The sequence below is a fragment of the Xiphophorus couchianus genome, chromosome 9 (assembly GCF_001444195.1).
Source record: "Xiphophorus couchianus chromosome 9, X_couchianus-1.0, whole genome shotgun sequence".
Lineage (NCBI taxonomy): Eukaryota > Metazoa > Chordata > Actinopteri > Cyprinodontiformes > Poeciliidae > Xiphophorus > Xiphophorus couchianus.
In genome coordinates this window covers 15,239,221-15,251,038 of record NC_040236.1, presented here as the reverse complement: position 1 = coordinate 15,251,038, position 11,818 = coordinate 15,239,221, and the positions used below count along the sequence as shown (strand labels likewise).

The 11,818-nt window shown below is 37.3% G+C and overlaps 1 protein-coding gene across 2 annotated transcripts; it reads left to right on the top strand.

Annotated features, from left to right (window-relative positions):
• Nucleotides 1–3,782: 3,782 nt before the first annotated feature.
• On the top strand, nt 3,783–9,981 carry mob3c (MOB kinase activator 3C). 2 transcript variants are annotated; one of them, XM_028028009.1, is made up of 4 exons: nt 3,791–4,154; nt 6,957–7,540; nt 8,236–8,438; nt 9,645–9,981. In XM_028028009.1, exons 2-4 carry the CDS (start codon nt 7,123–7,125, stop codon nt 9,672–9,674), a joined length of 651 nt encoding a protein of 216 aa, XP_027883810.1. In that variant the 5' UTR covers nt 3,791–4,154; nt 6,957–7,122; the 3' UTR covers nt 9,675–9,981. The 2 variants fall into 2 exon arrangements, with proteins under 2 accessions (XP_027883811.1, XP_027883810.1); XM_028028010.1 differs by lacking the exon at nt 9,645–9,981 and having other exon boundaries at nt 3,783–4,154; nt 6,957–7,536; nt 8,236–8,428.
• Nucleotides 9,982–11,818: the final 1,837 nt, after the last annotated feature.

The following is an 11,818-nucleotide window of genomic DNA, read 5'->3' as shown; positions in this document are numbered from 1 at the left end:
AGAGCCGACAGTATTGTCTCAAAAAAACTGTAATATTTCAGCCAAATATTTTTTATTTTGGAGTTTTTCTACTTATTAATTTGCACAAGCTGGTATGTACCATGTATTTTAGCTCCTTTTTCGAAACCCACAGTAACTACAATAACAATTGGAGCTGAAGTAGCTCACTTGTTGGCCAGACCACACCAGCCACCACGTTTGCTAGACGGTGACCACTGCAGACCATGAACAGCCCCTAGAGTCACATTTTTGGAGATGCTCTGTCTCAGAACATCTCTGGATTTGTGCAGCCATCGACCTTGCTCAAATCCGTACATTTTCCAGTTTATCTGCATCAAATGGTCTGAAGTATTAGTTGGTGAGAGTTCCTTGAGAGTTGGATAAGGTCGAGGGTTTCCTCCTCGACCATCAAAGATCTTCAACATTGGTGTGCAAGATGTAATTTTAGGCACAATTAAAATTTATATTTTTAAACCTACATGAATGAAGAAATTTGACATTTAATAATAACAACGCAAATAAATTCAATTTCCTACTGTCATCTTCTGGCGATTAAATACATTTAAGCTCAACATTGTTCATGCCAATGGCATAAATAAGTTTAAGGTAATCTTTTAATTTTAAAATATTTAAAAATTATGGAAATAGCAGTGGAAAATGCGAAAATCTAGTCAGTGATGCCAATAATAATATTTCCACTGATTATTGAGAAAGGAGTAAGTAATTCTAACTTTTTATTAGAATCTAAATATAGACAAATGTAATGTTAATCTCAAAACTGATACTCCTTTGGCATTGTTTTATTGTCTTGGATATCTGTCTCTTTTCTACAAGACACAAAGTTCATGATTGAATGAAAAAAAAAGACATTTTGAAAAGAGAAAACTATAAAACCGACATTAACTTCAAAACATAGGACTCAAACTGAAATGGTTGAGGTGAGTTCAAGTACCTTGAAGACATCTTATCGAATATGATAATACTTAATTGGTAAATTATCACTTAGACAAGATGAACTGATTGAGCAGTGTTTATCTCCCAACAGGCAGCCTACACTGTGAAATAAAAGAGTTACATCTTTACGCAGTAGAGTTTTCATTCAACACTTACGATATCAAGATAAGATAAAAACTTGCTTCAGAATATGTGTCACCCAAGGGCAGTGATAACCGCTTTCCGCAAAGCCGTAAACCAGTCCTTATGTTTGGTATGAAGTCATTTAAGTAACAAACTTCATATCTTAAGATAGAGACATGATGTTTGTTGAGGTTTTAAATGAGGTAAGTGGGCAGATATTTAGATTCTGTGATTGGCTGATTGGCTGTCATGACGATCCATTTAATGATCCGAAGCGGGTCAGTGAACCTGCTGTATAGCTGTAATGCTTTGTCATTCAGTTATAAAGCTGTCAAATGATTTTTCCTCTGTTTCCAGCGGTCACCTTTCTCGCACACAATTAATAATCAGGTTATCAGGCAGATTTTAACACACAAAAAAAGTCTTGTAGAGGAAATGTACGAGAAATGTTTTTTAACGTGACAGAATCTTCTTACTTCCCAGACTCCAGAAGCTGATGTGTAACTTATTTGAGTGTTTACACAGAAGTTGCCATGCAAGTTAAGCTACACTCAATTAAGGAGCTTTGCTACAGGTTTGCCACAATAATGTCAAGCATATTTTCAAATAACTATGACAAAACTAAGAGCTGAGTGACACGTGAACAAAAAAATGAAATAAAAAGGCCCGGCTAGTCGTACTTCCTCTTCTGTCACATTGTTTAAAGATGACAGTGACACCGAGAGGAAAACTAGGACATAGGGCAAGGTGGATTAATACGGATGTTTATGTCTGTGATTCATCCACACCATTCATCATTTAAAAGCTGCACTGGAACCTTGTTGTATATTCAGGCCCTGCCTGTTCTTTATATTATATTCACGTGTGTGTCTGTTTCTATATGACATCTTTTTCTTCTCTTGGTACTTTGGGAATTTCTGAAAAATCTAATTTTAAAGGCATTTCAAAATATTTAGCTTAACATGAGTCAAATACATTAGAAATCATCCATTTCTTGGAATAAATTGTGATGTTTGTTCACTTAAATATTTCTTGTTAATCATTCGGTGTGTTTACACTACAAGACACATCCATCCATTCACAGATCATCAGGGTCAGCACAATGTTTCTAAAACGAATCAATCCTTGATCATTTTTACCCAAAGTTATTAAGATCCATTGTGGAAGAGCTGAAGAGTCACTTCTTGTTGCAGAGCTCCAAGTTTCAGAACCTTGGCCTAAATATTTAAACTAAAACTGACTAAATAAAACACATGCTTGATCCATAAATTTTACAGCATAAACATTTAGATATTTACAAAAATCTTATTTTTCAGCTTTGGACCTTTATTTAATGTGTTTACAGTGTACTGTCTTGACTCCCTTACTACATTTTGAGGTCATGTAATCTAGAAACTTAATCTGAAGGAATTTTCCTAAAAGTGAACAAATTATTTCTTTCCTAAGCTCAAATATATTAAACATGTCAATTATAATTCTCTATTTATAACTTCCTCATGGCTCATGGTGCAGATCTATCACATTAAATCAGGGCGACATCTAGTGTATATATATGGTTACTACAACACATGACTGATTCTGACAGTACTCTGTATTCACAGCTTGAAGTGGTGCAAAAATACAGACATGGTCAATTTGCTCAAATTATCTATATAGATGAAAACACATATAAAAATAAAGAAAACAGCAGTGGCACCATTGCACATCAATAATTTAGGAAAAATCCAAACTTTATTCAGTGGGGAAAATGCCATGTTAATTTTTTATAAATTAGTGATGGCATAATATTTGGTACCTTTAATAATCTCATCAAAATAAATTTAACTAATGCTTTAAAGTTAATTAAAGAGCTTAAAAACGTCTCATTAGTAATTAGCAGGAGGGGGGGAGAGTGGCTCACAAAAGGGCAATAATACAAATAATAATAACAATCCATGCAATAAACAAAATACACACCCGCCTTCACATAAGTCTTTAGGCAGCAGTTAAAATTAGCATGAAATATTCAGCATGTCCAGTTTGGATAAAATAATTACCATTCTACAAAGCAATTTAGGAAAAAACATGCTTCCAAGATAAATAAACCTCCAGCAGAACCAGACTCAGAGAAATGTTTCTCTGTCTCTCTGACTTGTTGACTTCCTCTTTAGCCGGTTGAGCCAATCAGGCTTGTTAAGATGATATATACCTTTTAAAAACAACTCACTGAAACTCCAGATGTTAACTTACCTCATAGCACACATATATTTACACTTGTATTCCTCCTACACAAGAGGGCACCCGTTAACGAGTCCATACTCAGCTTTTCTTTTGCCAGGTTGGGTTTCACTCTAGAAACAGACACCCATACTTCAGTGACACTCATTCACTCCAAAACAAAAGGGAGGGTCAACTACCATAAGAATAGTTACCTCCTAAGGGTGGCCCAGTCATGATTCAAAGCATGTTTAAGAGGTAATGAGCTGCCCTTTTTCTGAGCACTGTAAATTTAGCTCAAGCATCTCTACAACGCAAAGAATTTTAATGGTATGGTATTGAGACTTTTAAAAAAAGACAAGCAGACTCCCAGGCATCCAGAAATGTTTTTGGGATCCCTGCCTAACATGTGGTTCATGAGAAGGGGTTGCTTTCTTAGGACTTTTACCAGAGGGCTGGGCTTGGGTGAAGTAAGTGGGCTGGCTACTCGTCTTACTGAATGACAAAAGGAAAAAAAGAAGAAAAGAAAGAGGGCAGAGTCATGCTTTGGGAAGCCTTCTTCTATTTAAATTTATAGGTTCTCTACAAACACACCCACATGTGGACATACATTCGTATACAACAGAGGCTAGCAGACAAAGTCAGGATGTGACATCACCCACAGGAAGAAAAACCAAACAGTTTTTCTTTATGCTTTTCTGTGTTGTCTGTGCTGCTGAGCAAAGTCAGAGCTCCACTCGGACTGCCGGTTGACCATCAGAGAGGCAGGATTGAGAGCAGCCAGAGAGGGAACAGCTGGCTCTGACTTCCACAGGGAGCACAATCCTCTCTGAGCAACTTTCCACCACATCCCAACCTCACCGCCGGGGGATTTCAGTGAGGTACAGTGCTGAGAGTTTCCTCCATTCACTTTATCTCACATTCTTCTTTTGTTTTTTTGTTTGCTATCCTATCTGTTCTGTAGGAGTTGTTTTTCTCTTCTCTGTGGACATCCACTACTCCGGTGTGTCAGAGACAAACTGTTAAGATCAGAAAAGCATGCGTGAAGTGTCTGTTATTCCCGGAGCATGATTGGACCTGTTTTAGCCTGAGGTTGTTGAGACTTGCAGAGTGAACAAAATTAACGTCACTTTGTCGTCATTTTGACTGTCAAGTTCCCAGTTGTTGACGGGTTTTGAAACTAGTTTAGTGTGTGTTTTGCTTTTGGCTGAATAAAGGTCTCCCAGACTCGTCAAACGAAACTCTGGAAATGTGCCTCCCCCTTTTTTCTTTTATTGGCACATCAGCTGCTGTCCCATGACCACGTATTCACTCTTCCACTCTGGTGAACTGAGAGCAATCCCAGTATGAATGCTGCTTTTTACTGAGAACTAGTCTCTGTGTTTCTTTTTGCCTTTTCATCTAAAACTATAATTTTATTGTTAGGACCTATTCGAACAAAACTGTTTGGTACACAAATGTACAAAAGTTCCCACATCTTGGTTTGTAATGTGGAGTCAAACGATAGTGAAGTTTCTGCTTTTTAGAAGGCATGGTGGCTTCAGGAAGGGAAAAAGCAACAGGAAATGGTAAGATCTGCAGTTAAAAATGGAACTCGGGACACAAATGCGGATATACAGTAGTGTCGTATTGCAACCTCACTCTTCACTGTGTCAAACCTGTGGTGACTCCATGTGCGTTTATAGCTCAAAATTAAAGGGCAGCTTTAATTTTGGCAGCTCAAGTAAACACGATGGAATAATTAAAACAACTCACTTTAACAAGCTCTTCATGACCCCAAATACATTTTTCATACTTTACTGAAGAAACTTTAATCTCTTCTCAAAGTATATTTTTTTTTCAATCTGCTGTTTCCTGTTTATTTCATTTACCAAAAGATTTAGGGATCTCTGTCATGATGTTCCATCTCACCAATGAGATCAGTTCACTGAGGACATTTAATCTGTAGACAGTCACTGTGTGGCATTTATTTTCTCAATTAGGCTTGACTCGAGTGGCCTGACTCTTGTTCCAGCAAATTGCTGCTATTTTTAAAGCCAACTGAAAAGGTCATTTTGCTGACAGACCTCAAAGGGGCTAATAAAGGCACAACTTATCCTCAGAGGTTATTTGTGTGTTTATTATGACACGGTTTACTTTCAAATTATCATGAGTAACAGTTTAGTCAAGTAAAGGTCTGGAAATGTAGTGCTTCATTGGGAAGAGGAAAGAAAACAGAGTTTTCAAAAAAAACAAAACTTTCTCAAATAAAAATCTAAAGAGTATGAATTGCCTCTTTTGTGTTTAGCCTACTTTAGTCAACTGCTTCAGGTTTCTGTATGGTTGAGCCATTTTGTGTCATTCTGTTCACAGCCTCATGTTGTTCGCCTCTTCTTGTCACAGTCCCCCAACAAACTTTTCGTCCCTCTGATGAATGATGGTCAGAATTTTGTGTTTGTGTTTGTTAATGTAAAAAACAGCCACAACTTCTGGAAGACTTTTTTTCAGCCAGAGAGCAAGATGGATAATTTAGAGGAGGAATTGTTCAAAGAAACATATGCAGTCGGACTAAAAAGCGAAACTCTTTCTGCTTGGTCCGATGCAGTGACTGCGTGTCCCACTGTTGCCTTTCGTTCTTCTTTTTTCCGTCAACACGAAAAATAAAATGAAATGTTGCTGCTTGTCAGTCATTATTTCCTCTTCCTCCAAAAGTGTGACCTTAATAATAGTTGTTCCTCTCTGCTATAATGTTGTGTTTACTATCCTGTTGTAAACTACACATTTGACAAAACACCACTGCTTCAGCAGCATACATGTTGTGTCCTGAAGCTGGAGGGGTTTCAATGAAACTCACCTCGGTGTGTCTTGTGGATCTTGACGAGTGTGTGAGAAATTGAAACCACATATTCATGTACAGTACAGACCTAAGGTTTGGACACACTTTCTCATTGAATTCAATGAGAAGGTGTGTCCAAACTTTTGGTCTGTACTGTAGATCCAATCAAGCTGTGCCTTTTCATCTGGTGTTCACCAGATTGTTGTCTAGACACATACATTTTACTCTTTTCTCTTTACAAACTTTCTGTATCACAGTCAGAATAATTAGAGTCCCTTATATATTTTAAATTTAATGTAATTCTGGACTTTGACTTGGCCAAAGCTCATTCTCAGCTCATTTGAGCTCCATTTATATATTTTATATTGCTCTGCTGGAAGGAGAATACCCTCCTTTTGCAGCCACCAACAGCTTTCCTTCCAGTTTTGTTCTTTATTTAGCTCAATTAATCTTCCCATCAACTATGACCAGCTTCCATGTCACTGCTGAAGAAGGTTAGTTTTGGTTGTGCCAGAGAAGGAATTTTTTTTAAAACACTGACTCAGTGAGGTTGAACTGCAAGATTAAAAAAAAATAAAAAAAATGCTTGATTTTCACATCACAACTATGCAGGCCTACTGTGTCTATGTCGAGGTCTATCACATAAAATCCCTAAAAAAGTTAATGCAGTATGAACATTTATGAAGATTTGATCCAGGCTGAGGAAGCAAAAAAATTTTTTAAATTATTATTCTTAATTAAACCCATTTGCATGTTCGACTGGTAGGATTTTGTGTTGTTTCCTATAAAAATTTGGACTGACAGTGACTGAGCCAGTAGATTGACAGGAAAGCAATATGTCTAACACATCTCTTGTTGCTCTTTACAGAAAGGTTTCAGCTGGAAATCTTCACATGACAGACACAGACCCCTGGTAACCTGAACCAGGCTGTTCCCTCTCATTCACTCAGGAAGCTCAGCTTTATCAAACACAAACTTATTCTTCATTGTGGAGACCCTAATCTCCCCTTATCTCGGGGGAAGCGGCTGAGCCAATGGCGCTGTGTCTCGGACAAGTGTTCAGCAAAGCCAAAACATTCAGGCCAAGGAAGCGCTTTGAGCCAGGCACACAGCGCTTCGAACTCTACAAGAAGGCCCAGGCCTCGCTCAAGTCAGGTCTGGATCTGAGGAAGGTGGTACAGCTGCCTGAGGGGGAGAACCTCAACGACTGGATCGCGGTTCACGTGGTGGATTTCTTCAACAGGATCAACCTGATCTATGGCACCGTCAGCGAGTACTGCAGCGAGCGCACGTGCCCCATCATGTCTGGGGGTCTGAAGTACGAGTACAGATGGCAGGATGGTGAGGACTACAAGAAGCCCACCAAGCTGCCTGCCATCAAGTACATGAACCTGCTGATGGACTGGATAGAGTCTCTAATCAACAATGAGGACATCTTCCCCACTAGAGTAGGTGTGTGTGAGAAGTTTACAAATGAAAGGTGTTACTGAGTGCATCATCTGAGAGAGCACCAGGCGTTTTGTGCAGTGATGCATCAGTGTTTGGGTGACAACCTGCTATACAACCTCATTATGCTTTCCAACCGGAGGATCTAGTTCAAGATGAGGTTAATTAGAAAATGATATTGGCATTTAGCAGAGAATAGATAATAGTGGCAATATTTTTTAATGACAAGCATAATCATTGATTTAATGAGAGGTGAGAAGTGCCTGCATAAATGAGGGGTAGTTCAGTGGTTGTATAATAATCCTCTGCAAGACTCTAGAAAAACCACAATTTGATAGCTTTTCCTTCACTTTCCTGAATGAATTTATAAAAATTCATAGGCTAACTGTGTACGACTAGCAAAACTTTGATGTAGCATTTGGGTTGTTGCGCTTAAAGTATTTCTAATAGGCTGTTTCATATTGAGCTGTTGTTGTTTTTATAATAGGGTGCAAAATAATCATATAATACAGATGCGTACCTCAGTGAATTGACTTCTTTCAGAACTGTTTTATTGTCTTGACTTTATATATAATAGAATGAAACACAGCAGTTTTCAGATGACATTTGTTTTGTAATCAAAGCTCTAATTGGTCAAAACCCAATGTCACAATGTCGACATAAAAATAGTAAATTATTTATTTCCTGATTTTTTCTTTTAGGTGTGCCATTTCCTAAGAACTTCCAGCAGGTGTGCAAAAAGATCCTGAGCCGTCTCTTCAGGGTGTTTGTGCATGTATACATCCATCACTTTGACAGCATCTGCAGCATGGGCGCTGAGGCCCACATCAACACCTGCTACAAACACTACTACTACTTCATCTCAGAGTTCAGCCTCATTGATAACTCTGAACTGGAGCCTCTGGTGAGTTTTTAACATCCACACTACTCTGTTAACTGTCCATCAAGCAGAGGATACTTACCATTTCTGTCTGCAAGGTTGGTACAAAAATGAAAGAAAAGCTATTCCCTACTCACCATAGACAAGACAAACAATGGCTTGTAAATGTGTTTATACCTATTGAGTGTTTTTTGAAAATTTATGTTAATTTTAGAGGGATTTTAAGTGCTAGACCAACAAAACCTACTGCATAATTGTGTTACAGAAGGGAAATTATACACTATTTTCAGTTCATACATCAAGTATGTGGAAGGAGGTGCTCTGGTCATAATATCCAAAATTGTATTTTTATTTAGAACAACATGTAAAATATGATTCAGAGCAGCTAACACTGCGCAAACCATTAGAAGGGTGAAAATGGTGGGGGCATCATTATGATGCAGGGATATTTCTCCCCAGAAAGAGAGAAGAGAGACCAGAAATCTGGTCAGAGTTAACGGGAGGATGAATGGAGCTTGATTCTGGGTCAAAAAGTTGTGATAACGCGACCCAGTCAAAATCCAGACTTCAACACAATTTCATTATGTCCAACTTATCAGAGCTGCTTTACAAAATAAAAGGGCTGGGAGGGGTACAGTGTGACAAAATATAAAGCACTTTGACACATCAGCTGTATTTTCTCCATGACGACAATTTTCTATCCAGCTATTGATGGCAAATGGATAAATGTAAAATTTCTTGACCTCAACTTTCCATCTCCAGCGGAGGTTTTAACTGCTTTGAAGCAGTTGGCCTAAAACAACACGCCAACTCTTTGCAGTCATGTAATGAGAAAAGAATCTGTAATTTGTAGCATTTTTCCAGCAGAGAGCTCTATCACATCAGAGCAGATGGAGAACAGTGTTCTCCGTGCCAGCGAAAGGTTTCAATTATTCTTATTATGAAGCCTGAGCTGTGGAGCTCTTTCCGTGAAGACATAAAAATGAAGATGAGACAATTATTTCAGCATTCGCAGAGAAAAGAAATCCAGTTTTGTTTTCACATTATTACTTCTTTTTAACTTCCTCATTATTGGTCTTGGAGGAACAAAAGCGGAAATTCTCACACCCAAATATCAGTTTCATTTTGAAACTCTAATTTCAGTTTATTACAATTTTAATTTTCAGTTTATTACTCTTTGGAAATACTGAATATTTATTGTGTTAAATCGTTCCTCGTTTTTCTTTGCAGAGGGAGATGACAGAGAAGATATGTACTTGACGAGAAGCACATGGACAAAGGAGTTTACACTATGACGTTATCTGAGCCCCCGGAGAAAACACCATCTGTAAAACATTCCAAACGTTGGACAGTTTCATGGATTTCACTTAGCTTCCACTTTCCCTTGCAAAGAGAAGCTGTATCTTCAGAGACAGTGCACATTTTGAGGTGCTGTATCTTTATACTTCTGTGTCCACCTTTGGCAAAATGCCAATGCATTTTATGTGGTTTTGCTTCAAGTTTGTGTTTTTATGTGTTGTACTTGACATATGAACTTTTTTGGTTATAAATGTTTTTATTAAACGTCTCTGAGCGTGTTTTTGATTATTGCAAAGTAAAAGCATAGTAAAAGCATAGCATCAAATATTGCACACCAATCACAAGCAAAAACCCTTAAGTTAGAAAATAGCTGGATCAGTCAAAAAAAATTACATTTGATTAATATCTGGACGTAGTTCTTAAAACATAAAAGTAAAGGGTCATAAACAAAAAATCTAAATGTTATGTTGATTTGATTTTGTTTGTGTATAGTGGCAATTCACAACTAATACACTTACAAATACAAAAATGAAAAGTGTTCCAAATTGGTCTTAGTTATCAAACAATGCAATCAAGCTCAATTCATCAGATTTTGACTTTGCAGCAATCCCTCGTGGAAGGCATGCATGCAGCGACAGTGGAAATGAAAACTCCCCTTTAACAGGAAGAAATTTCCTGCAGAACCTGGTTCAGTGTGATCTTTCATGACAGACTGGGGATTTGATAATATAAAGCATACGCAGAAACACAGAATCTCTGATCCAAGAGTACTTTCTGTATTAAATAAAAAGCAGAGACTTAATGGTGGTAGCTTTAGTAACTTTGTCTTGCAGAGAGCTAAGCAGAGCACAGTTTGTTGCAGTGAAAGCTCATCAAATTGCTTTGTCTAGGAAAGAGACGAGGTTAAACATTTATCAGCAATTGTGTAAACTGTTGCTTTTCTGGTTTGATTGAAAGCACATATTACATTTTTGTGTCCTACTTTTTGCAAAATATAGTATTTGCACTCAACTTTATGATAAATCTCATACTGATCCATTGTAAACAAACAAGTCAATAAAGAAAAAAGTTAATACCACATTGGTCACAATAAAATAAAGATGTTGCTAAACTTATGTTTAGGTCTTTTTATGTTTTAAGATTTTTGCCTTCTTTAAATTTATTTTAAAAATATAACATTTTGCATTAGGAAACATTTTTCAGGTCAGTTTATATTTATTTCTTCTTTTTTTTTATGGACAGTATTATCCCTAAATACCATGAATAAACATTGAATTACTGGAAATTGGAATTAAAAATAAACAATTCAGCAAGTGTACATGAAACAGAGGCTTTAATAACAAAAATAATTCTTTCTTTTGAAATGTATTAATCACCTGCATAAATAACCTGGAAAATCCAACTTGCATCTACAGAGAAAACCCACCATAAACATACTTTACTTTTCAAGATTATTGGTCTCAAAGTGGTTTGAGAGGATAACCTAACTAGAAAAACTTTATATAAATGTATACTCTGTATATTTTGTTCTTACATTAAAAAAAACAAACAAATCCTATTGTCATATAAGAACACACGAACATTAAATTATAAAGTGCACTTTATCAGACTTTGTCCTCGTCTTGTGTTAAAATTTGAAAGTTGAGGATATGGATGGTCTCCTTTGTGTCCTACATCCTAGACACCAAAGCCCAGAAAACAAAGTGGGAGGGACTCTTGTAAAATCCTGTCAACTGATTTCACAATCTGCTGAATAGATATAGAGGTAATAATACATTTCAGACAATTTCTTTATTTGGCGAACTGTGATTCTTTTAGGCCTCCGTAGTCCAAATTCAAATCGGACATTATTCAGTGTAATACAGAACATTATAAAACAGTAATGGTTATGATAGTGGCACGGTTCTACCTCTTTGTGTTGACTTGTCAGCGCTCTGAAAGGGGCGTGAGGCTGCGTATTAAAAGTCTCTCGTCACGCACAAAAATTCCCCTCTACGTGGATTGAGGCGTCGAGCCAGTCACGTACAGTCACGTAACGCACGCAGCCTCATTCTCCACCAATAGAAAAACGGGAAAACCGAAAGGGACGTGCCGACCGTCTGTTT